This window comes from Entelurus aequoreus, linkage group LG11 (assembly GCF_033978785.1).
Source record: "Entelurus aequoreus isolate RoL-2023_Sb linkage group LG11, RoL_Eaeq_v1.1, whole genome shotgun sequence".
Lineage (NCBI taxonomy): Eukaryota > Metazoa > Chordata > Actinopteri > Syngnathiformes > Syngnathidae > Entelurus > Entelurus aequoreus.
In genome coordinates this window covers 46,704,031-46,731,796 of record NC_084741.1, presented here as the reverse complement: position 1 = coordinate 46,731,796, position 27,766 = coordinate 46,704,031, and the positions used below count along the sequence as shown (strand labels likewise).

General features: G+C 38.1%; 1 protein-coding gene across 1 annotated transcript; it reads right to left on the bottom strand.

The window, feature by feature from the left end:
* Positions 1-3,403: 3,403 nt before the first annotated feature.
* On the bottom strand, positions 3,404-7,829 carry irx1a (iroquois homeobox 1a). Its single transcript, XM_062064283.1, has 4 exons — positions 7,216-7,829; positions 4,747-5,797; positions 4,565-4,640; positions 3,404-3,905 (listed from the first exon to the last, which is right to left on the bottom strand). The coding sequence occupies exons 1-4, from the start codon at positions 7,456-7,458 to the stop codon at positions 3,830-3,832; spliced, it is 1,446 nt and encodes a 481-aa protein (XP_061920267.1). The 5' UTR covers positions 7,459-7,829; the 3' UTR covers positions 3,404-3,829.
* Between the last annotated feature and the right edge of the window lie 19,937 nt (positions 7,830-27,766).

The following is a 27,766-nucleotide window of genomic DNA, read 5'->3' as shown; positions in this document are numbered from 1 at the left end:
ATGCGAGAATGTCCCAAATAAAAGGCAACAACATGGGCTACAGACCACGTTCGAGTAGTACATCGAGAACCCGGGCCAGGTTTTTGTGTCAGCGGGGGGGTGCAGGACGGGTTGCTGAGTTATCATTGAGTTGTTGAACGAGCAGCCAGTCAGTTGCTACGTGTTTCTATTTGTGTTTGAGTGTAGCCGTGCCGAGAGCACCTCACTCACTCACACACACACACACACACACACACACATGCACACACACACTCACTCCCCTTTCTCCAGCTTCCTCCATTGGCAGGATTTTGTGTCTTACAGCGGCGCACCTCGTCTAAAATGAAAAGCCTAACTGAGACCAAGGCATCCGCTCCATTCACTGTCATTGTGTTGCAGGGACAAGGAAACACAGAAGGGAGGCGAACACGGTGTGACGCAGGGCTCTGTAGCGGCCCTCCTAACTTTCCGCTACTTGTTGTTGTTGTTGTGTTTCCCACTGACGCGGCTTTTGTGTCGGCCTTCAACCGGCGGTGCGCTCGTGAAAGCAGATAAATGGATTAGCGGTGGCGAATATATGGGCGGGCATCCTTGAGAAAAGACAAACGAGATGTTTAAGCGAAGGAGGGGAGCGGTGGAAGGGCGAGGGAGAGGAAGCGAGAAAGACATTTGTGTTGTCGGACAACAAGGGGTCGAGTCTGTTGTGCTGCCAAAAAAGACAAGACAGTGATAAACTTTCCTCCCCATGCAGTCACCTTTCCCCCCTTCGGTCTCGCTGTCGCACACACACACACACACACACACGCACACACACAGTGTCACAATGCACAATGCAGCAGTAAAATGAATGGATTGCCACACTGTGACATGTCTCAGTTGCAGGGCGAGATAGTCCTTGTTCGCCAACAAAGGATGGTGGTCTTACGGGGGGGCACGGTCTGTGACAGAATGCTAAATTGTTTTAGGGTCAACAACTTATTGTCTTTGCATTGGCCATGATTTACATATCTCAGTATGTTTTAACAAGAAGCTTTTTAAACAGTTCATGTTCATTCCCTTTTTTAGTAGCATATTTGCTTGTTTTTATAATTAAACTAGAATTAAAAACATTCACCTATGAGGGAGTAAACAGTGTATTCAAGTTGGTAATTGTATGCATATCTACACCCCATAATCCCAAAGTGTTTTCAATCTATATTTATTTTAATTCATACATACAACAGCCCCCTCTTTTTTAATTTATGTTCTTTATTTTTTTTATCGTGGCCCAGGGCATGTAGGGAAGCAATGGCTGAAAGTGACAGCCTAATTATCAGCTCAAACCCCGCTCATTACGCATTAGACAATCTACCGTACATCCACTTACTAAATGAATAATTTTGTATATATTATGGAAACACAATATTATGGCCTGCAGCTAACGCCTTTGCTCAAACCTGAGGCTCTTTGACTACAAAAGAAATAAATGGGACACAGCGAGGTTATTTAATTTTCATCCCCCCCCCTTCCAAAAGCTGGCTGTGCAAATGGAGCGCGGAGGGGACTGTGAAATGTACACACCTGCCTTTTCCACCATGATATTAGACATCATTGTTGCCAAAGAACGTGTCAATGCATATTAGCTGAACCTGCCAAGGCTTGACTGGTCATCCCATTAGTGTTAATCTAATTTGGACTTGGCCATGTCACATAAACTGTCTTTTCAGCATAAAAAAACACATAAGTGAATATATATGCATACACGTTTGTTTTTTTTTACCTGTTTTATGTTTTTTTCAGTTGTATTCTGGTTATAAACTAGTTTTAAAGCAACTACAACCCTCCTCTGCTTCACAAAACCTTTAGTGACCTTTTGTCAATTTTTCATCCTTTACTCCTGGCTGTGTAAAAAAAGCAGCTTCCATTTAAGTGGCACAGATTTATGCACACATTTTTTTTTTTTACCTCACAGTCAGTCCTCTCAGTTTACAGAGCAGTCAAAGGAGGAAAAGTCACAGCTTTCGTCCTTCTGCCCGATGAGGTCATAACTTAGACATGTTTAAAGTCATCAAAATATTGGTCACTTTTGTAAATTATAACACAATGACAACGCACTTTTCCCTCAAATCAATAAAAAACAATCTTGCTACATACACTTTACAAATATACAAATTGCCTTTCTTTCTTTTTCAAAAAATATTATTGCAGGCAGAAAATAAATGCGTACTGCACATACTGTATATTCTTACTATAAATTGTTTGTTTTCTTCCTCATATGAGGACACATGGCTTTCCTCTCATATATATATATATATATATATATATATATATATATATATATATATATATATATATATATATATATATATATAAGTATAATATTTGAGAGTCACCTGCTTTTAACTAACAAGTAGACATTTTCAAAAAGTTTTAATCAAATTGTACCATTTGTTCATGATGATGTAAGGATTTTTTGACTCTGCAGGATGAATAATGATTTTGTCTCCTGCCTATAGAGGTCGCTGTAATATAGCAAAACAAATGTGATTTAGGCAACTAATTCATTTATCCACAGGAACAGTTTACTAATTATTCGGGAAATAAAACCCACAAATATAACTTAAAAAACGGAAAAACACCCCAGCTAAGGAGATGCACACAGAAGATATAGTTTTAATTTGTTTGTAGTGGAAGGAACATTCACGCAAAAAGTTTAAAGTGAGGCATTGCAAGCGCCAATAATTAAAAAAAGAATCATTAAATAAATAAAACGTGCAACCACAACACAGCTGTTTTTCCCATTTTAAACCCAACCACTTAATCAATACAGTATTTTGATGACCAAACCAGGAACTGATTTGTAGTCTACTAATCACTATGAGTCTCTGCACATATGACAGCATCCCAAACACACACACACACACACACACACAAACACACACACACACACACACACACACATATATATATATATATATATATATATATATATATATATATATATATATATATATATATATATATATATATATATATATATATATATATATATATATATATATATATATATATATATATATATATATAAATTATGTATCTTTGGATCGACTTTTCCCTCTGACAGATTAGATTTTAACCATTTGATTTTGTTTGGACTGGGCGTTCCCATATTATTACTTAATGACCTTCCCAGCTGCTCCTGTCCATTTACTGTCACCAGAAACCATCTGGACACTTATTAGCACCTCAATGGTTTTCCTCCCAAACTTGAATACAATTAGGCAGGCAAGCCAATGTTTTCCTTTAATTCCCACCCACATGATATAACATTAATAAGTAACTAGTTGGTTGTGATAATAATAATGACAATGGTAATAATAAACATAAAATAATAATGATAATAATATGGTTCATTTTAATTTCAATATTTAGTTTATTAGGCAAAATATACGATCTGGACAAACTCCTTCAACGTTTCCTATTTACAAATTTAAATCACATGATATTTACATTAAAGAAAATACACCAAACACAAGGTATAATAATAATAATAATAATAATAATAATAATAATAATAATAATAATAATAATAATAATAACAAAAGAAAAAGCCCACCAAAAATGCCCCAATCTGCGTGGGCATAGGGGTAGAGAGATAGATTAACATTATAGGCGCGATTAATGGTCTTCACAACAATAGTGGAATAATCCATCCATCCACAGGATATTACCAAATAACGCCATTTGCTCTGTTCAAGCTGCAAAGGCTGCGTCATAATTGTTCATTGTCCTTATTAGGGGGTGTACAGTCTTTTTGTGTTTGTTTTTTTCAAACACCAAAAAAAATAAAAATAAAAAAAAGAACAAATAATTAAGCCGAAGAGAGCGCAGTGAGGACCAGTTGTGTGGCGTCTTGTGGACTCCTTGCCCTGGAAGGCAGAGATGATCTAAATAAAGAAAACATGAATGTACATTATTAATAATAATAATAATCCGTATCTAATAATAGTAGTATTAGTAGTAGAAATAGTAGTAATAGTAATAATAATGATAGTATAGTAACAATGATAATGTGGAAAATCATCCTTCTCTAAATGCTGCCTCAAATAATGAATCAATTTCTAATCCAAATATTATTTATATTCCACATTAGGGAGTAATGGGTGGTTATTTTGTACTTGAAACAGAGGTAAAGCTTTTGTTTTTTTTTCCTTTCCTCTTTCTGTGAGAGCGCTCCCCCGGGCTCCGGGGGACTCCCAGGGGTCTTTAGCGAAAGCACAGCCCAGACAGAGCCCGTTTTACTCGGTGACTTGATAAGTAGCCACACTATCCCCGCAGGGGGAGGAATTAAAGGGGGTGTGGGATGAGAGTCAAGACCCCTGTCACTCGCCAAGCAAACTGTGCTTTATTTATATGACTATTTTTCCCCCCCCATTTAACTATATTTGCTGGGGTAGATATAGCGGGGATGTATTATTCATAATTCAAATGTATTAATTACACAATATTTCTTTCGTGCAAATTTTCTTTTTTATTGCAACATTTAAAAAATACATTTTGCAAATTAAAATAAATTATGAATAATACAAATGTAATAAAAACGTACCTGTCATGGATTGGTCGAAAAGAAGGCTTGAGGGTGGGTGTTGGAGGAGAATCACATCTTAGACCATTTTCGTGTTCTATAAGGGAATAAATAATAAACAATATTCACAACACTTATTTTGTGTCACTATAATTATGAATAATGAATTATTTAATTTTTGAGCAGATATGAAAGTTGTGTACCTATGTGTTTGGGGCTGTCCATGGGGGTCTTGCTGTCGTGGCCGAGGGCCACCGCAGCTGCAGCCGGGGACACCACCACTGACGTCGGCGTGGGCTGCTGCTCTCGGGCCGCCTGCAAGTGCTGGTTCTGGTTCTGATGATGGTGGTGGTGGTGGTGATGATGGTTCCCCTGCAGGAAGGACCTCACGTTCAGCAGGGAGTTCTGACCCAGAAAAGCTCCGTTCGTCCAGTTGTGGAACTTTCCAATCTGGCAGGTGTACAGTCCGTGGCTGGGGAGGAAGGCCGGGTGGGTCTGGATTTGCGGACCCGAGGGGGAGGTGGGTTTCTGGGATGCTGAGTCCGGCGTGGTGGCGGTTTCTGCCAAGGACCAAATTTTGGGTTTATTGCTGGAGGGCAAGGGGAAGCCTCCAGGTGGGGACAAAACTCTGGTGGTGTTGTTGGGGCTTTCTAATTTGCAGCCTGCGTGGGCGGAAATGGCGCTCTTGGTTTTGTCCAAGGCCTCCTGGGCCTGCAGGGTGAAGGCCTGTCTTTTCTCCAACGCGTCCTGCAGCTCCCCCGCGCCGCCCCCCTGGCCCCCCTCCGTGGACTTATCGTCGTCGTCTTCGTTGCTCTGATCCCCGTCGTTATCGTCGATTTTGTCGATGTCTATGCTCTCCAGGTCGATCTCCTCGTCGTCCTCGTTCTTCTCGGCCTCGTCCCCGCTGCCGAACAAGTTGCCGTCCTCGCCGTCCTCCTTGCTCCTGCTGCCCCACGTCACCTTGTTCTCCTTCTTCAGCCTCCGCCTGGCGTTGGCGAACCAGGTGGAGACCTGGGTCAGGGTCATCTTGGTGATGATGGCCAGCATGATCTTCTCGCCTTTGGTGGGGTAAGGGTTCTTCCTGTGCTCGTTGAGCCAGGCCTTGAGGGTGCTGGTGCTCTCCCGGGTGGCGTTCTTGGGCCTGGCCGGGTCCCCGTACTGGAACTGGCCGTACGGGTAGAAGGCAGGGGAGGTGTGGGCCGCGAAGCTGGCAGGATGCACGCCAGGACTGTCCTTCAGGTCGTATTGGGATCCCTTTAGAAAATGCATATCAATATGTCAGTTTAAAAAAAAAAAAAAAATAAATAAAAAAAAAAATATATATATATATATATATATATATATATATATATATATATATATATATATATATATATATATATATATATATATATATATATATATATATATATATATATATATATATATATATATATATATATATATATATATATATACACACACTATAGCACGTGCTAACTTTACTTTTGTGTCTGTAAATAATAACCTCATAATTACTGTGTAGAGTCAGACAACAATGTCAATAATGGTCTGTCAGATTTCCATCCAGTCTACTGGACATTGAATATTGTAGAGTGTTTTTTATTTAATTTATTTTTATACAAGTTGTTATGATTGTTTTAATTTTATTTCTGCTTTTATTTCTTTTATTTGGGTTTTATTGTTGTATGGATTCTTTTTTCTGTGATATGGATCCCCCTGGGTCTGAAATAAAATGACTACTACTACTACTGTGCAATTAGTAGAACCAACTTTTACAGTTTGTGTGTCAATTAGCCATTTGTGTTATTATTTTTTTCTAGTTAAAAAGAATTGTCTTTTTCTAAACAAGTCATTTCTGAAACAGCCTCCTGAATATTAAACAATTCCCCCACTTTCTGCAGTTTTAAAAATGCATATGCCATCATTCCTAAAAAAATTCCCAGTCGTATTGTCACTTTAAGTATTTTTCTAATTTAAATGTTTAAATGTATACCATATTAAACTATTGTATGCAATATCTTATATATTCCGGCTAATTTATTATAGTGCATTGTCTTAAATAAAATGTTTGGTGTGTGTTAAATTATGAATCATGGCAGTAAAAAAATAAAATAAAAACAATTATTATAAAATATTATGTTCAATCTTCGTGCATAATATTGTGTTTAGTAAAAGGCAAGCTTTTTATAGAGCACAATTCAAATTATGAATCATGGCAGTAAAAAAAAAAAAAAGATACAATATTAATTTCAATCTTCTTGCCTAATATTGTGTTTAGTAAAAGGCAAGTTTTTTATAGAGCACAATTCGTTGCACAAGACCATTCAAAAAGTGATTTACAGATACATAACAATTACAAGAAGGCACATGAATACAAATAAAATCTTCATAGCTAAATAAAAACATGCACAACTACATGTTGGTGACTTGTGTTGATTAAATAATTTAATACTGATTTTCTATTCTATTTTTTTTTTTCATTTGTGAAGGAATAACACAGAAAGGAGAAGTTTTTTTTTTTTTTTTTAATCTGTCACACACACCTCAGACTTGTATGTCACACACACCTTAGACTTTTATACCGTTTAACACAAATACCTCCTGCATTGTAATCAATTTAGAATGGCAGCAAGTTCAATTTATAACAACAACAACGTTTTAAAACTTACCATTTGTGAGAAAAGTGCCAGGTCCGCGCTGGTGTAAGGTAAGAATGCACTGTAGTTGTGCGCGTACGGGTTGGCGTACATGCCCAGCACGGACGTGACCGCCGCCGCGGTGGCTGTCGGACTGCCTCCGATTTCGGTGCTCCCTCCACGGGAAGAAGGCGTCAGCACTCCCGGCCTCTCGCTCCCGTACACCGCCTGCGAGGCGCTTAAGTACTGCGGGTAGCCTAGCTGTGGGAAAGACATGTTCCACCGCCGGGTTGACGCACAACTCGGAGCGTCCACAATCTATTTAAAAAAAGTGGAAACAAACAACAAACCCAGGGATGAAAAAAAAAAAAAAAAAAGCGAGAGCTGCTGAGGCTGACACGCAGAGGAAACACTTCGCTCTTTTTAAATCTCGGCTTCCTCTCTCTGGTTTTTTGGGGGTTGCGCAAAAGTCCGCTTGGATGTGATGTGATCACCAATTGCGCACAGACTGACGGGCCAGGCCCTGAGGTCTCCAGGCTGATCTCTCAGATACAATTTGAAGTTGAAGCTTTGATTGGCATCCTCTACTTGAGCCGACAAGCTCCTCCTCGTTTGGAGCAATGTGGGATAATGTGAATATGGAGTGAGCGCACATTGGCTGAGGCCTCACTCTCTCTCTCTCTCTCTCTCTCTCTCTCTCTCTCTCTCTCTCTCTCTCTCTCTCTCTCTCTCTCTCTCTCTCTCTCTCTCTCTCTCTCTCTCTCTCTCTCTCTCTCTCTCTCTCTCTCTCTCTTGCACACACACACACACACACACACACACACACACACACACACACACACACACACACACACACACACACACACACACACACACACACACACACACACACACACTCTCTCTCTCTCTCTCTCGCTCTCCGCCCGTGTTTGGACTTATTGTATGTTAAATGTTCAAGCTTTAGAATCCATTCAACGAAGGCTTTGATTGTTGTATGACAACCTGTCGACGCGATTTTACAGCTGTCCGACACCAGGGGAAGTAAACCCGTCAGAGGAAAGGAACTTGCCTTGAATAGATTTCAATTGTAATTAACGGCATTTTTTTTTTTATTTGCTGATTAGTTTAATTCCTGACATCTAATTTCCAACTGTCATTTTTCCCGAGGTGTCCCTTCCCTATCGATTTTTTAAAATAAATAAATAAAATAAAATAATAAAAAACATTAATTCACACCTAACGCGCATTTGTCTGTTATTTTACGATTTGTTATTATGAACTTCTGCAGTTTCCCTTTGATTTCATAATGGTTTAATCAACAAATTCTTCCCTCCGCCCTCTCTCACTCTCTCCATCTGTGTGTGTTTTGTGGACTTAAACCAGATTGTTGTTGTCCTTTGTAACAGCAGAGCCACTTCACTTTTTTTTCCCTCTGTCTTTGAAAAGGAATGAGGAAAAGGCTGCAGAGAGACACCACCAGGCTGCAAAGTCCATTCAAGTCCCTGCAAAAAGAATGAGCCTTGCAGATTTAATTTACAATACAGACAAAAAAAAAACACATCTACATTTTAGGACAAGTTAAATCTATGTGAATAATCACAAAAACATATTTCATTAATTATGTGCATACGCAGATTAATCATGCAATTTAATATTGTCAATGATCAAACCAATTCATGCAAAGATGAGTGAGGAGGAAAATTGCAATTCAAATACCTTCAATAAAACTTTACCAAATACGTTTTAAGCAAATAAATGTAGTGGATTCAAGTACACCAATTTAAAAAAATGTTCCAGTGACATTCTGACAATACATTTGCGTTCAAATACTGGGCTATTTTTTTATGGTTATTTAACTATTGACTTGTGATTAATCATGATTAATCCAAATTCAAAAGTGTTATTAATCTGAAAAAAATAAATAATAATGTGATATACAGAAAACAAATACAAAAAAAAAAAAGATAATTAAAAATAAAATAAATAAAATAAATAAAAAAACATATATATATATATATATATATATATATATATATATATATATATATATATATATATATATATATATATATATATATATATATATATATATATATATATATATATATATATATATATATATATATATATATATATATATATATATATATATATATATATATATGTGTGTGTGTGTGTGTGTGTGTGTGTGTGTGTGTGTGTGTGTTTGCCTTAGGTTTTTTTTCTGTATATTACAACTATTGTGTTGTAAAAAAAAATCATAAAACTAACAAAATCTCCAAATTAGATGATTAAAAGTATCTGTGCTGTCACATCATTATTTTTTCCAGATCAATAATATTGTGACAGCACAGATGCATTTTTCAGAAAATTTCCAGCTGAAAAAAATAAAGTGCAGACTAACCTCTTCCTTTCCTTTGCTCTCCTCTCCTGGGAGTTCATGTTTTAACACTTCTGTATATTTTTTTTTTGTCGCATTTGATTCCTTATAGTGCCCACCACCTCCCAAGTCAAAGAGGGTTTTTTTCTGCAGATCGAGATTTAAAACCTTTAACGACTGCAAGCCCAAGAAGTCAGTATAGATTTTGATCTTGCACCAGATGGCTCCGAGTGGATATTGCCGTGCGCCGAGGATCTGTTAAAAAATATCTGAGGGGCACTGATGTTAATCTGGGTAACACATCAGAAAGAAGGGAGGAATGGCAATTGCGATAACCCGCTGCAATGTGCGCAGGAGTGGGGGGCTGTGGAGGTGGTACTGGAGAGTTCCCATGCACTTGGCTTTAGAATAAAGAACCACCTTACAAATTACAAAAGGCCACTAAAATTAAATACAAAATAAATAAATAAAATATTCATTAACCACAATATATTTTTCATGCACACACATTGCAAAGACGAGGCCACTTAGCATCAATGCAGCAAATCCTGCTGATTCTCATATCTGATATATTTTTATCATGTAAATCTACAGGAGGCTCTTCATTAGCTGCTATGCCTTAATGGGCCACATCCAGAGATATTATAGGCCTACTCAGCATGGGATACTTCTTATCAGAGCAGCATCCCCATGTCACTTGAAATTATTCCTAACTTAATCTCATATCTCGGTTAGAATCTGACTCAAATCGCACTTTATCATTTAAAATGAAGGAGCGTAAAGTCTGTTTTAGTACAATAGAGAGCTTTTTCTTGACTACTTCATGTGGAAGTATCAATAAAAAAGCAGTGGCAGTTTTTCAACGACTCATATGGTGCTGTGTTCCTACCCCATGAAGACATTCGACACAGTATACCAGGGCTATTCAACTGGCAGCCCGGGGGCCAAATCCGGCCAAGAATGATACCATACTGGTCCCCTGTGTGCAGCAAATCAAATGTAATGCAAACAATAGAGTGCTCCTGTTGGAACTTGGACTGGTGAACAACTCACAAAAATTTACATTTAAACACTTATAATGGCCAGCGTACACTGCAATGGACACATGTATTTTGCAAAACAGGGCAATTTTATTTTTTAATGTATATTTATGATCTAGCTGATGTATATTTGTAATTTAATATATTTAAATGTATGCTGATGATGTTATCATTTGTATTCATGGTGATGATACTATTGTTATATAATTATTACATAATATTCAACACAAAAATTATATTCAGTAGGCAACAAGTATAGACATTAAATATTTAATGTGTTTTTGGGAGGGGAGGAACTTGAACTAGTCTCTCATTTTAAATATATATGTGTTATTATATATATATATATATATATATATATATATATATATATATATATATATATATATATATATATATATATATATATATATATATATATATATATAGACTCAAATTTGTCATCTAAGAAACACATTAAAAGTCAGGAACACAGTTAATTTTAATTGACTATATTTTAAACAAATCTGGTCATTCTTAGCTGATGCAGCAACAATACATTATATATTCACTGTATGGTTATGTTAGTTACAATATGGTACTTCAAATATCTCAAATGTATTATTACAACATGTTCGAAAAAGGAAAAGGAAGCAGCAGAGCTTATTTTACCCTAAATCTATTCTATTTCATAGCAATTTCTAACAAGTTTCTTTGTTTACTTGCTGTGCTCAATCTGTAATACAATGTATCATAAATACACAAATATTAATCAATAAAGTAATAAATGAAAAAAATAAATAAATTAATAAATAGTTACAATTAAGTTGTGATTCACATAATGAAATGAATAAGAATATAACATTTTTGATACAGTTAAAGAGGTTTATCAAGATTATTCTTCCTTACTTTGTAAACATTTGAACACACTTAAACTGGATTATATTTACGGATGAGAATCGACATGCGGTTCTTGTTCAGAACCGGTTCCAAGTGTATTAAATCCTCAGAATCATTTGTCATTTTTTCAAACGGTTCCCTTCACGATTCTTCCGGGTGGGGATGACGTCGTTACGCAACGTAAAATCGATAAAAGCACCGTTAAGGAACTGAATTGTTAAGCATAATCGAAAGTGGAAACGAAACCGGTAAAATCGTATCAATTCCCATTTGTAGAAGATGGCGGCGCATGGGTATGCTGCGGCTCACTAATGCTCTTGGGAGTGTAGAGCGATTTGGCAAAAAACACCCGTCATTTCTGTCAATTTCATGGCTGGCTCAAAGCGTGGACACTCTGTGATCACATATGACCGACAGACAATTCTGGATGTGGATGGATCGGGTCGTTATAGACTGAAAGATGCATGTACGGTGGACCTCCTCGCTAGCATGGGAATACTTCGTGGGCTACATCGAGCGGCCTTTGTAGCAGCGGAGTCAAGTTCTAGCGGTGACCGCCAATGGAGACGACATAAGCGGTGCGAGCGGAAGCAGAAGCGGGGATGCCGAGCGGGGCTAACAACAAAGAGAAAAGCTAACCAAAGAAGCGTGGAGTCTCCGGGTGAGAAGCCATTTAAACTAGAACTAGCCGGCGTCAGGCTGGATAATCCCTGCACACATAGCAATTCTCTTAGAATAAAACACAACTCACATAATGTTTTTTCTTTTGTGACCGTGTCAGAGGCAGACATACATTGTACTGAGGTAGTTAACTATGATGCGTTCAGTTTATCGCAACATCAAGCAAACAATCTGAATATCCCCGTCGTATCAATTCCTAGATATGGTCGAAACTATTTAAAGTGCAATACGCATAATAAACGCACATTATTAATATTGCTACTTCGGATAATTTCAATAAACAATCCTCAAAACAGCCCACTACCTATAATATGGGCTTTTTAAACATAAGATCATTATCTTCCAAAACGTTGTTAGTTAATGAAGTCATTAGAGACAACAAACTTGACGTCGTTGGTCTCGCCGAGACCTGGCTCAAACCAGACGATTTTTTTGCGCCAAATGAGGCATCTCCTCCTAACTATACCAATACACATGTTGCCCGACCTCTTAAAAGGGGAGGGGGTGTCGCACTGATATACAATGAAAACTATAATCTTACACCTAACCTAAATAATAAATATAACTCGTTTGAGGTGCTCACTTTGAGGTTTGTCACACCGCTGCCTCTCCACCTGGCTGTTATTTACCGCCCCCCTGAGCCCTATTCGGACTTCATCAGTGAATTCTCAAGGTTTTTTGCTGATCTAGTGACGCACGCCGACAATATAATCATAATGGGGGACTTTAATATCCATATGAATACCCCATCGGACCCTCCATGCGTGGCGCTCCAGACTATAATTGATAGCTGTGGTCTTACACAAATAATAAATGAACCCACGTATCGCAACGGTAATACGATAGATCTAGTGCTTGTCAGGGGTGTCACCACCTCTAAAGTTACGACACTATTCCAGTACACTAAAGTAATGTCCGATCATTACCTTATAAAATTCGAAGTTCTGACTCATTGTCAACAAACTAATAATAATAATAATAACTACTATAGCAGCCGCAACATTAATGCTGCCACAACGACGACTCTTACTGACCTACTGCCTTCGGTAATGGCGCCATTCCCAAATTATGTGGGCTCTATTGATAACCTCACTAACAACTTTAATGACGCCCTGCGCGACACCATTGATAGTGTAGCACCGCTAAAGCTAAAAAGGGCCCCTAAAAGGCGTACCCCATGGTTTACAGAAGAAACTAAAGCCCAGAAATTATCATGTAGAAAGCTGGAACGCAAATGGCGTGCGACTAAACTTGAGGTTTTCCATCAAGCATGGTGTGATAGTTTAATAACTTATAAACGCATGCTTACCTCAGCTAAAGCTAAATATTACTCAAATCTCATCCACCTCAACAAAAATGATCCTAAATTTCTGTTTAGTACAGTAGCATCGCTAACCCAACAAGGGACTCCTCCCAGTAGCTCCACCCACTCAGCAGATGACTTTATGCATTTCTTTAATAAGAAAATTGAAGTAATTAGAAAAGAGATTAAAGACAATGCATCTCAGCTACAACTGGGTTCTATTAACACAAATACGACTGTATATACGACGGATACCGCCCTCCAAAATAGTTTCTCTCTCTTTGATGAAATAACATTGGAGGAATTGTCAAAATGTGTAAATGGGACAAAACAAACAACATGTGTACTTGACCCAATTCCTGGGAAACTTATCAAGGAGCTTTTTGTATTATTAGGTCCATCAGTGTTAAATATTATAAACTTATCACTTTCCTCTGGTACTGTTCCCCTAGCATTCAAAAAAGCGGTTATTCATCCTCTACTCAAAAGACCTAACCTCGATCCTGATCTCCTGGTAAACTACCTTCCGTTTATCTCGAAAATCCTCAAAAAAATTGTAGCACAGCAGCTAAATGAACACTTAGCGTCTAACAATCTCTGTGAACCTTTTCAGTCCGGTTTCAGGGCAAATCACTCTACGGAGACAGCCCTCGCAAAAATGACTAATGATCTATTGCTAACGATGGATTCTGATGCTTTATCTATGTTGCTGCCTCTTTATCTTAGCGCCGCTTTCGATACTGTTGATCATAATATTTTATTAGAGCGTATCAAAACGCGTATTGGGATGACAGACTTAGCCTTGTCTTGGTTTAACTCTTATCTTACTGACAGGATGCAGTGTGTCTCCCATAACAATGTGACCTCGGACTATGTTAAGGTAACGTGCGGAGTTCCCCAGGGTTCGGTTCTTGGCCCTGCACTCTTTAGTATTTACATGCTGCCGCTAGGTGACATCATACGCAAATACGGTGTTAGCTTTCACTGTTATGCTGATGACACCCAACTCTACATGCCCCTAAAGTTGACCAACACGCCGGATTGTAGTCAGCTGGAGGCGTGTCTTAAAGAAATTAAACTATGGATGTCCGCTAACTTTTTGCAACTCAACGCTAAGAAAACGGAAATGCTGATTATCGGTCCTGCTCAACACCGACATCTATTTAATAATACCACCTTAACATTTGACAACCACACAATTAAACAAGGCGACTCGGTAAAGAATCTGGGTATTATCTTCGACCCAACTCTCTCGTTTGAGTCACACATTAAGAGTGTTACCAAAACGGCCTTCTTTCATCTCCGTAATATCGCTAAAATTCGTTCCATTTTGTCCACAAGCGATGCTGAGATCATTATCCATGCGTTCGTTACATCTCGTCTCGATTACTGTAACGTTTTATTTTTTGGCCTCCCTATGTCTAGCATTAAAAGATTACAGATGGTACAAAATGCGGCTGCTAGACTTTTGACAAAAACAAGAAAGTTTGATCATATTACGCCTATACTGGCTCACTTGCACTGGCTTCCTGTGCACCTAAGATGCGACTTTAAGGTTTTACTACTTACGTATAAAATACTACACGGTCAAGCTCCTGCCTATCTTGCAGATTGTATTGTACCATATGTCCCGGCAAGAAATCTGCGTTCAAAGAACTCCGGCTTATTAGTGATTCCCAGAGCCCAAAAAAAGTCTGCGGGCTATAGAGCGTTTTCTATTCGGGCTCCAATACTATGGAATGCCCTCCCGGTAAAAGTTAGAGATGCTACCTCAGTAGAAGCATTTAAGTCTCATCTTAAAACTCATTTGTATACTCTAGCCTTTAAATAGACTCCCTTTTTAGCCCAGTTGATCTGCCGTTTCTTTTATTTTCTTTTCTACTCTGCTCCCAGCGGGGTGGACCGCTAGCCTGTCCATCAGATGGGGACATCTCTACGCTGCTGACCCGTCTCCACTCGGGATGGTTCCTGCTGGCCCCACCATGGACTGGACTTTCGCTGATGTGTTGGACTTTCACAATATTATGTCAGACCCACTCGACATCCATTGCTTTCGGTCTCCCCTAGAGAGAGGGGGGGGGTTACCCACATATGCGGTCCTCTCCAAGGTTTCTCATAGTCATTCACATCGACGTCCCACTGGGGTGAGTTTTCCTTGCCCGTATGTGGGCTCTGTACAGAGGATGTCGTTGTGGCTTGTACAGCCCTTTGAGACACTTGTGATTTAGGGCTATATAAATAAACATTGATTGATTGATAATCATATTAGTGCATTATTTGACTTCTTATCTTAATCCATCCATCCATCCATCCATTCATCCATTTTCTACTTCCATAATTTAAATCCACATACTGATACTTCTTCCATATTGAGTACTACTTGAAAACGTGGTATTTGCCACTATTTAAAAAATACATTGAACATATACAATCGTGCTCATAAGTTTACATACCCTGGGAGAATTTATGATTTCTTGGAGAATATGAATGTTAACACAAAAACCTTTCGTCCACTCATGCTTAATGGTTGTGTGAAGCTATTTATTGGAAAACAACTGTGTTTACACTTTTTAAATCAAAATGACAAAAGAAAGTACCCAAATAAACCTGATCAAAGGTTTACATACCCCAGTGACTTTGATCTGATGACATGCACAAAAGTTGACACAAACAGGTTTGAATAGCTAATCAAAGTTCCAATCCTCACCTGTGACATGTTTGTTTGTAGTTAATGTGTGTGTATAAAAAAGGTCAGTGAGTTTCTGGGCTTCTGACAGACCATTGCATCTTTCATCCAGTGCTGCACTGATGTTTCTGGATTCTGAGTAATGGGGAAGGCAAAATAATTGTCAAAGGATCTGCGAGAAAAGGTAATTGAACTGCATAAAACAGGAAAGGGGTATAAAAAGGTATCCAATGAATTGAGAATGCCAATCAGCAGTGTTCAAACGCTGATTAAGAAGTGGAAAATGAGGGATTCAGGTAGACCAGCAAAGATTTCAGCCACAACTGCAAGGAAAGTTGTTCGAGGTGCAAAGAAAAATGCACAAATAACTTCAGCTGAAATACAGGACTCTCTGAAAAATTGTGGTGTGGCTGTTTCAAGATGCACAATAAGGAGGCACTTAAAGAAAAATGGGCTGCATGGTCGAGTCGCCAGAATAAAGCCATATCTGCGCAAATGTCACAAAGTATCCCGCTTACATTACGCCAAACAGCATAGAGACAAGCCTCAAAACTTCTGGAACAAAGTAATTTGGAGTGATGGCTTTCTTTTGGCGACTCGACCATGCAGCCCATTTGTCTTTAAGTGCCTCCTTATTGTGCATCTTGAAACAGCCACACCGAAATTTTTCAGAGAGTCCTGTATTTCAGCCGAAGTTATTTGTGCATTTTTCTTTGCATCTCGAACAATTTTCCTGGCAGTTGTGGCTGAAATTTTTGCTGGTCTACCTGAATCCCTCATTTTCCACTTCTTAATCAGCGTTTGAACACTTCTGATTGGCATTCTCAATTCCATGGACATCTTTTATACCCCTTTCCTGTTTTATGCAGTTCAATTACCTTTTCTCACAGATCCTTTAACAATTATTTTGCCTTCCCCATGACTCAGAATCCAGAAACATCAGTGCAGCACTGGATTAAAGATGCAATGGTCTGTCAGAAGCCCAGAAACTCACTGACCTTTTATACACACACATTAATTAAAAACAAACATGTCACAGGTGAGGATTGGAACCTTGATTAGCCATTCAAACCTGTTTGTGTCAACTTTTGTGCATGTTATAAGATCAAAGTCACTGGGTTATGTAAACTTTTGATCAGGGTCATTTGGGTACTTTCTTTTGTCATTTTGATTTAAAAAGTGTAAACACAGTTGTTTGCCAATAAATAGCTTCACACAACCATTAAGCATGAGTGGAAGAAAGGTTTTATGTTATCATTCATATTCTCTGAAGAATGGCCAAGAAATCATAAATTCTACCAGGGTATGTAAACTTATGAGCACAACTGTATATATTGGAGCAATTACGATATTTGACAGTAAACCTTCTTATCACCACTCTATGTTTTAGACAATATGTTTAGATACCATATAAGAAAACTTAGTATTCAAAAGTGCTATTTTCTTTTTGGACAAGCTCCCACCACTGCTATACAGCCACACATCCATAAAAGAAAATCTACAGGACTTGGCACCAGGTCAGATATTGTGAGGTGCAACACAGACAAACTAAAACTAAAAGGTTACAGGCAAACCAAATATGCAAACATTATTAACCTACAGTATTTTAAAGCTGTAGCTATATGCTTGTGTTTTCATTAGTGCTGCCAAATAACAATTAAAGTTAAAGTTAAAGTAGTAGATAGTCACACACTCTAGGTGTGGTGAAATTACCCTCTTTATATGACCCATCCCCTTGTTCCACCCCTTGGGAGGTGAGGGGAGCAGTGAGCAGCAGCGATCACCGCACTCGGGAATCATTTTGGTGAGTTTGTGATTTTGGTGATTACATTGCTGAATCAGATTAATCACAATTCTTTATTTGGATTAAACATGATTAATCACAGGTTATTACTTGCATGCATAATTTAAATTAACTAAAGAAAAGACTCCAATATTTGGATACTTATGCAATATTATTGTTAGAATATCATGCAGAAACATTTTTAATTATTTTATTTGAATGAACGTCATTTATTAGTTTTAGCTAGATTCCTGTCAGGGTGTATTTTGAAGTAAAATTTGCCAGCGATCAGTCTCCTGATCTTTGCACTGACGTGTCCTTTGGCCTGCACTCACAATAAGGCAACTTGCTCGACCTTTCAGGTAACTATCCACGCTTATGTAAAATAAACATAAGTAGTCAAAATAAATGGCGTGAATAGATGATTAATGTGATATTTTATATGTTTAATCACATCAGGTAACTTAGTTATGTTTGACAGCCCTATATTTTTTAAATCAATTTTTATTGTGTTATTTATTTTACCGCTGTGTGAGTCTATTTTTATATTGAGTGACTGCGATTGCTTTGCTATAATAAAACCTATTTACCCAACATGTGTTATTGTGTTAATCAATGTGCGTCGTCTCTTTTAATAAATAAACAAACAAAGTCACTGAAGAGTTATATTAACATATAAATGACAACCGTTAAAATAAATGTAAGCAACAATGATTTTTTTTTCCTTCGATCCAAAAAGACATGAACCCGTGCCATAAAAAATGACCTGTGAGCAAAAACATAGACTTAAATGACTTGAATAGAAGTCACAGTGAACCTGTGTTACAATAACAGCAGTTATGTTGACGGTTGGCTACCACCGCAGAGGTCAAGGGTGTCTATGTGAACTAATAACTGTGGTGAAAGATACTCCTTTCCTGCCTCTGGGAGTGCCAAAGTTGAGAAAAGGTTAAGAATCTGCAGAATGTCCCTTTTGTGTCTTTTGCGTAGATTATCAAATTAAGTGTTGAAACCAAAACTCCTTTTCCCTCAAAGGAGAGGAGATTAGATGATAATGAATTGAACATCACAACTTGTTAGCACGTACATAGTGTACTTTTATCTACAACAGACTCCCCAAACTGCGTCACAGCTTTCAAGTAAGAGAAGCAGTGGTCTTACTGTGAGATATTTGATACACAGACAACTGTACCACACCTATAGGTAAGGAAACTAGGAATTTCCTGGCTCATAAAAGGAGGCCTATTCTGGGTCTCATAAGGTCACGACAGTGTTTACTTGACAGCCAAACACTTGGATGGCTGTCGTTCCCCTCTGGGCGCTAATCTTTGCCAATTTGCATGATGCTTTACAATGTTTGGAGGGTGTGTGGTACTGCAACAAGTTATTTTTAATCCAAATTTCCTTTTGCAATTGCAAATGCTATAAAGAAATGCAGAGCAATGCTTTCGCAAGGCGGAATCATCAAAAATATTAATGCTTCAAATTCATAGACTTATAGATTAATACACTAATTTGAGACTATAAAAAAGCCTCCTAAAAGTTGTGTGCCGTATAGGAGTGATATGATTGGTGGTATCATCATTAAAACATGTTGGAAACAATTGCCATGTGAGGTATAATACTGGAAGATCCTGGGTTTGATCCTGCGCTCGGGATCTTGCTGTGTGGAGTTTGTATGTCCTCCTCGTGACTGCGTGGGTTCCCTCCGGGTACTCCGGCTTCCTCCCACCTCCAAAGACATGCACCTGGGGATAGGTTGATTGGCAACACTAAATTGGCCCTAGTGTGTGAATGTGAGTGTGAATGTTGTCTGTCTATCTGTGTTGGCCCTGCGATAAGGTGACGACTTGTCCAGGGTGTAGCCCGCCTTCCGCCCGAATGCAGCTGAGATGGACTCCAGCGACCCCCCGCGACCCCGAAAGGGACAAGCAGTAGAAAATGGATGGATGGAAGATATATATTAGGTGACCACAGATGACGCGCTAGCTGTTCAAAGTCGGGACCCAGGGTGGACCCCTCATCTGTGAATCAGTTGGAGACGTCTCTGCGCTGCTGACTTGTCTCCACTCAAGATGATCCCCTGCTGGCCCCACTATGGACTGGACTCTCGGGGGTTCCCCTCCAAGGTTTCTCATTGTATCCCATTGGGTTGAGTTTTTTTCTTGCCCTGAAGTGACAATCCTTTTTAGTTTCTCATAAAGGCCAACTTATAGTCTACTAAAGCATTTTGCACATATTTTGTTCCTTTGAGACACTTGTGATTTAGGGCTATATAAATAATCTTTGATTGATTGATATTTGTTCTTGGACTGACTGTAGTCAATTGATAAATACCGATGGGATGTGAGTCCTTCTGACATGTTATTTTCTTCCTATATGTCATAATCACAAATCAGTATACGTACCTCAATTTTAAGGTCAAATATCAGGTAATTTTTGGTACAGTAAGGGAACAAAATGCTAAATTCTCAGTTTTTGTGTGAATAGCAGTAAAGAGTTTTAAAATGGGGGACGGCGTGGCGAAGTTGGTTGAGTGGCCGTGCCAGCAATCGGAGGGTTGCTGGTTACTGGGGTTCAATCCCCACCTTCTACCTTCCTAGTCACGTCCGTTGTGTCCTTGGGCAAGACACTTCACCCTTGCTCCTGATGGCTGCTGGTTAGCGCCTTGCATGGCAGCTCCCGCCATCAGTGTGTGAATGTGTGTGTGAATGGGTGAATGTGGAAATACTGTCAAAGCGCTTTGAGTACCTTAAAGGTAGAAAAGCGCTATACAAGTATAACCCATTTATCATTTATTATCATTTATAAAATGGAAAGTAACAACTTCAAACTGCTGGCAGGTAGATCTCCAATAAATACATTTCGCAAATGAAAAAATAAATAAATAAAATCATGTGACTTCAGGCTAAGCTATCTTAACAAAATACTGACATGTTTGTATAATAGGGGACCAAGCAGATTAGTGAAATATCTCATTATTAATTAATATATAGTATGATATATCAGTATACATCATATACTGTATATATAATATGTAAATATTACATAAATGTTATATTTTACATTGCTACTACAGTACATTTTTAGTCGACTTTATACCTGCATTATCCTTTCCATCCTTACACTTTCCATCCTTTGTACCTTAGCTACTGTGTGGAACAATTTCCCTTGTGGATCATTAAAGTTTGTCTAAGTCTAAGTCTATATCATATTTAGAATGCAAAGGGACGATAAAAATGGGGTTGCAGGCTGAAAATGGGCCCTGGTCCGCACTTTGGACACCACTGTTCAGCAGCCTGCTTTGCATACTATGTGTCCCTGAGTCGCAAGTATAGAAAGATTGTAAATATGATATTAGGAAGTTTTCCTCCCAAAAAGGACTGTGACGGATAAACAACACTTTTTGTGATGAAACGGGGGGTGATTCAGGTTTGCGGATCTTATATAAAAAGTGGTCAACCTGACTGCTGGATTCCTAAATGTTAAATCAGAATCAGTAAAGTTGCATGACAGGTACTCTGACCACCAAATTGAGGAAAAGCTTCTTTCTGGAAGTTACGTTTTATTGTTTTATGGAATATTTCCTAATTTCATTGACAATTAGCATTAAAGCCCATTACCAGGGTAAACAGACACCGCTTACGGAATACAATGTTGGCCATTCGTAGCAATATTACTGCATTCATTGAAGATGCAATGTATTGTCTAAACTCTAAAACACATTTAATCAATCAATCATTCAAACTTTATTTATATAGCCCTTAATCACAAATGCCTAATGGAGCTGATTCAAGACTTATACACTTGAACTGACTTCATTGAGGTTAAGTATCTGATGTAGCCAATACTCTGCACTTCACTTAAACCACAACACTTCATTATTATTGAGGAGAAAAGTTAAACTTATTCTGCCTTTTTAGTGCATAAGACAACAACCAAGGATCCGACTTTTTCCTCCCCAGGGGCATTCTCAGGGGTGGGTAATGAACGGGTGCGCCCAGATTTTGATGTGGTTAGGGGCCAAGGGGAGAGAAATGTGAGAAGGGGTGTTAATTGTTTTGGCTCTTTGCTGGGGAAACATATCAACATTAGATCTAATGGAGGTTAAAGACTCTCAATGCCATAGGGGCTGAAGCTAATGAATAGCGATGACTAGCCAAGGAGAGAAAGAAAGCTAGAGTGAGAGCTATAGTGAGAGAGACCAAAGCAGTGATTATTTGCATTGAACATTTGCTGTTGGTTTTTAAATGTTGTAGGTACGTTGAGTTTTACTGCAATATCAGCCAAGTGGATAATTATGAAATAAGCCATGGAATTTTTTCCTCCTCCAAAACACCTAAAGCAACACTTTGCAGCAGACAACTTAAAGGACATATTTATTTGATAAAATAAATAGCATATATATATATATATATATATATATATATATATATATATATATATATATATATATATATATATATATATATATATATATATATATATATATATATATATATATATATATATATATAAATGGCTTCATCTGTTGGTATGCCAAATCATCACTTGATTAAAGTACAGTGTTTTATTTTGCTATATTCAAACACAGTGATACTGTTCAATCTGTGTGTAATGTTACAGTGGCAAAAAATATTAAATGTACTTGTTAAATAAAATGTTCGCCTTGTTTTTAATGAATGCTTCGGCCTACTACGCTATTGTATATTAATATTGGTCATTATGATGGTACATTGAGAGCAACGTTTTTTCCGAGGTGGTACTTGGTGGAAAACATTTAAGAACCACTGACTTACATTATTAAATGGAAAAAAAAAACCCAAAACATCTTCAAACTTTACAAAAGCCCAGGGGCCTCCATGTGCTTAGGGACACGTTACAACAACTTAATTGCCCCCATCCCATTTCGACACCCCAGTTTATTATATGCTCCGGTGAACCAGCGTCATCTGCAGTGGACATTAGTGTTTGGAATAAAATGATTTTTTTCCTACCTACAAAATAAATAGACCTAAAAAAAAAAGGTCCACTGCAGAGGGTGCTGGTTCTTCGGAGGATATTCAAACATACTGATTGAATATAAGCACATCTACTTTTGAACCTGTTGCAAAAAGACTTAGCGTGCATGTGAACCCAGCAGCAAAGACTAGATGCTAATTAACAAATTTGGCAATTCAGAAGATAATTCTATTACATGGTGTTTAACGTTTCTATGAACAACCAGCTGAATTCTCGGCAGCCACAAGGCAGTAAAGCTAATTCTCCCAGTGTATGCTGTATATTGTCATCTGCACAATTCAATTGCAGATGTATGCAAAATACAGTAAATGAGTGCGATGTACAGAAAAGCCATCGAACACAAAGAAAAGCAAGTCTTCCTTTTGTTTCCATATAATTTTATGCTAAATCAAATGTTGGGCTGCAAATTTGGAAGTATAAATATTCACAACATTTCGCTTCTCATTCCAGTTGTTTTTTTGCTTTCTGTGGAAAAAACCAGAGCATGCAAATCCATATTAAGATGATAGAATTCCCACGTTTATTTCTAAAGAGCGATAATTGAATTTTAAGGATGGGGCCTTCCCGGGGAAAATATTTTTGTACATTGAAAGTATTCTTTTGAAATTACACCCTTTGATAGTGGTGTAAGAGATATAGATAAAATGATCAACAGACGGCATGACAAATGGAATTTTAATGAGCTTTCTTCCTTTCATCTGTTATCATGTTGTGATGCTTTTTGCTTTGTACAAACTATTGGTAGTTGAAACCTGCTGTTTTCATGTTGCTGGACACGCTCTGTGGGACACTTTAACCTCTTACTCCTAACAACACTGCATCCACCTTGATCACAGATCAGACTGGCTTGGTTTTAGGGGCTTTGGGGTTTGACTTCCCGGAGTATTGAAGTTCTCTTAAACATAATAAACACACATTGGAGGAGTGAAAAAACAAACAAACAAGTGAGTCTGGGGTTTTGGATGAGTCCGTGCACTGAAGTAGTTTGCCCTGACATAACTATTCATTTGTACATTTAGATGACCAATTACGTATACCAATTTCCGATACAAAGGAATCAATACAGGAACTGACGATAGAGAATTTTAGTACTTCTGTGCATGTTCATGTTTTAATAAATGTTCATTTGTTTATTAATAACATTTTTAACAGTGAGCTGATAATGATAACTGTGCTGTCCAGTTGTCATATGTTGGTCTTTTACACTACTGAGCCTCATTTGCAAGTATTATATAGAAGACTTTGCATGCAGTTGCAATTCCAAAATGTTAGATGGCAGTAGTGTATAGGTTATGGTGTGTTGCCTATTCAGAAAGTAGTATTTGCAATTAAAACAATTTAATAACAAAAGAGTAGCTAAAGAACAGAAAAGTCCTCAGAGTGTCAAGAATGTATAACAATATTTTGGATTCATATTTTGTTGTAGTTGTTTTTACTTAAACCTTTTGATCATGTTAGGGACTCGCATGGCTGCAGTATTTGTGACCCCAAGATGCAGGAACCAGGAGAACGGAGAGAAGGTAAGATGATTTTAATGTACTCAAAACAGAGAAGGAAGCAGTCGTGCACGAAGGTTCCAAACATAAATCAATCCTCGAGCCCTGAGAAGCAGGCGAGGCTGGCATAAATGGAAGCCTGCTGATTGGCACCAGGTGTGGACCCCTACCAATCAACAAGAGGTGAGGGGAAAAACAGCACTCAGCAGGACAAGCAGGATATAGAACCAAAATAAGAGCACTGATAGGAAATAAACACAAAACAAGGAAGTACAAACATAAATTAAGTGACAGATCATCACAGTTCAACCTATAAAGAAAATACCAAACATGTTTATTTGCATGATCATCGCTTGTTGCATATATTACCAGTGTATCGTTGTTAAATGAAAGTATTTAAAATTAAAATACTAACATTAAATTGAAAAAAAAAAAAATGTCTTGGGAAAAATTATTTGGTCGGGACTAACACAAGAAAAGCTTTGGAAAAAAATAGAGCAAACATTTACCTCAAATGGCCATGATGTACAGTATATTCATTTATTAAAGTAAAATAAAAAATATTGCAACAAGAGAAGTATCCCACACTTATCTTTTGTAAAGCAACTCTGGGCATCTACATCAAAAATATGATTTGCCTATGTGACTAGACAGGAAATGTTAAAAAAAACAAAAAAAAAACAAAACACAATGCTAATCATTATCATGTCTGCGGCAAATCCAATGTAAATTAGCATTGAGCTAGCTTAGTTTGTAAAGTGGAGCCTTACTTTCCATTAGAGTGTTTTCTATCAGGCATACTTGCTTTGTTATTGAAAATCACAACATTACTACCTAAAGGCAGCTTGACTGAGTCCGCTCTGAGTGCTGCCTTACTGCTTGTTTACCCGGCAAGTGTTTGAGCTGGTCAAGTTAGCAACCAGTGTTCAACAAAGGTATTGAAATATGCCACTGATTGATTTTACGTGAATCGATACCCGGTAGTACTGACATAATACGGTTGGCGCCTAGAAGTATTGAATTGCGTACCATCTCTACTTTTATCCCACATAGATATTACAATATGAGTCTTGAGTGTTCTATAAATTTATGGATATTGGGCAAGTTGCTTTTAAAGTTAGTAACTGTCATTTCAAAGTAAATACATGTATATTATATGCTATCTCTGTATAGTTTGTATTCACTTGACATCATGTCAGGCTCATCAACTATGCAAGGCTTGACGTGGTGGGCCAGTGATGCATGTGTTGTCATAGCGTTCTGGGTGGCATTTTGCCTTTTTCGAACAAAAATGCCTTATGCTTGTGTTGATTTAGGCTGTTGGAACCGTTTAAAATGCAAAAAGGATAACAGTTTTGTCATAGTTCCTGGAGAGGCAATCAAGAAGGACAAACAAGTGGAAGATTTGACCAAAAATGACAAGAAAAGCAAAAAAGCAGATCAAGTCAAAGAACACACACGTTTGCAGTGATGACTTTGTTAAAGTGTGTTTGATATACTTTTAACATTTAGTATTTCCCATTGAAGTATTATCTTGATATTATTTGTTTTTAATCTTGTTTCGGCGTTCTTAAAGCACAGTGATGCGAGTGTTTTGTAAAGCACCAACTCTACGAGTCTAAATAAAAGAAAGCAAATGTGAACAAAACCTAAAAGAGTTAAGCTTTTACCAAAGGCAGCAATCATAAATAAAGCTTTCAGCACTTACACAACATTGACATCTGTAGTTATATTTTGATAAAGATGGGGAAAAACACACATATTTGTAACGGCGTGTGCAACAACAATAAGACAACTAACATGGCTGTAGACGTGAAGTTATATCATGAAATGCAACCTTACCGGAGCAAAAACGCTGCATGATTAACTGGGAGAGCCTTGAAATCAATTTATTTGACTAACCACACACAAAAAAGTTGCGGACCTCAATGCTTTTCCAGGTGTTTGTCTGGTTTGTTGTACAGAATGATGTCTGGAGCACCAGATAGTTTGACATGTCCGGGAACGCAGCCGACAGATTATCCTTGGTATCACTTGGCAAATCTTTTTTTTGATTACATATAGGGATACATTCTATTGCATAGTTGAATTTTTTTTTGTTCGTGTCTGCTTTTATTGGTAAGATCTAGGCTCTTGCATAATGAGATAGATTGTTTGGACTCTGTTTGCTGCACAGTAGCCAAATTAGTTTGGTGGCCCACTACTTTGTTAACTTCAATCAATCAATCACAGTTTATTTATATAGCCCTTAATCACAAGTGTCTCAAAGGGCTGCACAAGCCACAACGACATCCTCGGCTCAGATCCCGCATCAGGGCAAGAAAAAACTCAACCCAATGGGATCCAATGAGAAACCGTCGAGTGGATCTAGTTAATACTGTGAGAGTCCAGTCCATAGTGGGGCCAGCAGGAGATAATCTTGAGTGGAGACAAGTCAGCAGCGCAGAGACGTCACCAACTGATGCACAGATGAGTGGTCCACCTCGGGTCCCGACTTTGAACAGCTAGCGCTCCATCTATGGTCACCTAATAACAGACCAGAAAACAGACGGCAGATCAACTGGTCTAAAAGGGGAGTCTATTTAAAGGCTAGAGTATACAAATTAGATTTAAGATGGGACTTAAATGCTTCTAATGAGGTAGCATCTCTAACGTGAGTTTTGTTTATTCGTGTCACAGTAAGTGTTTTTGTTTCTTGTCCACAGTTAGCCTTTGTGCTATTTTAATTCATAGCCTAGTTTGTTCTCCGCCTTGTGCGCACCTTTTGTTTGTACCCTTCTGTATGTTTTTTGCTATAGTGTTTGATTAAATCATGTTTTCCCGTTCAATGCCTGCCGTCTCTGCATCTTGGGGTTCGTCACCAAAAAACTCTGACACCTCCGTTCTAAAGTCTTTGACGGAATACAACCTATTGCATTCCAGAGTACTGGAGCCCACATAGAAAACGCTCTATAGCCCGCAGACTGCTTTTGGGCTCTGGGAATCACTAATAAGCCGGAGTTCTTTGAACGCAGATTTCTTCCTGTCAGGGTTGTCCCTGACAGTTTGGTCAAGTTTTAGTTTTCCTTTGCGTTTGTGTTGGTTTCCTGTTTTTAGTTCCTGTCAGCACTCTTATTTTGGTTATTTCCTGATTGTCTCCCTGAGTGCTTTTTCCCCTCAGCTGTGGCTGATTGGCACCTGGCCACACCTGGTGTCAGTCAGCCAGCTGCTATTTATACCTGCCCTGCCCTCCAGTCACTGCTGGATTATTGTCATTGTAACACTTGTCATTGCAGCTCCTACCTGTTTTGTCATTTATACTTGTTGTTGTAGCT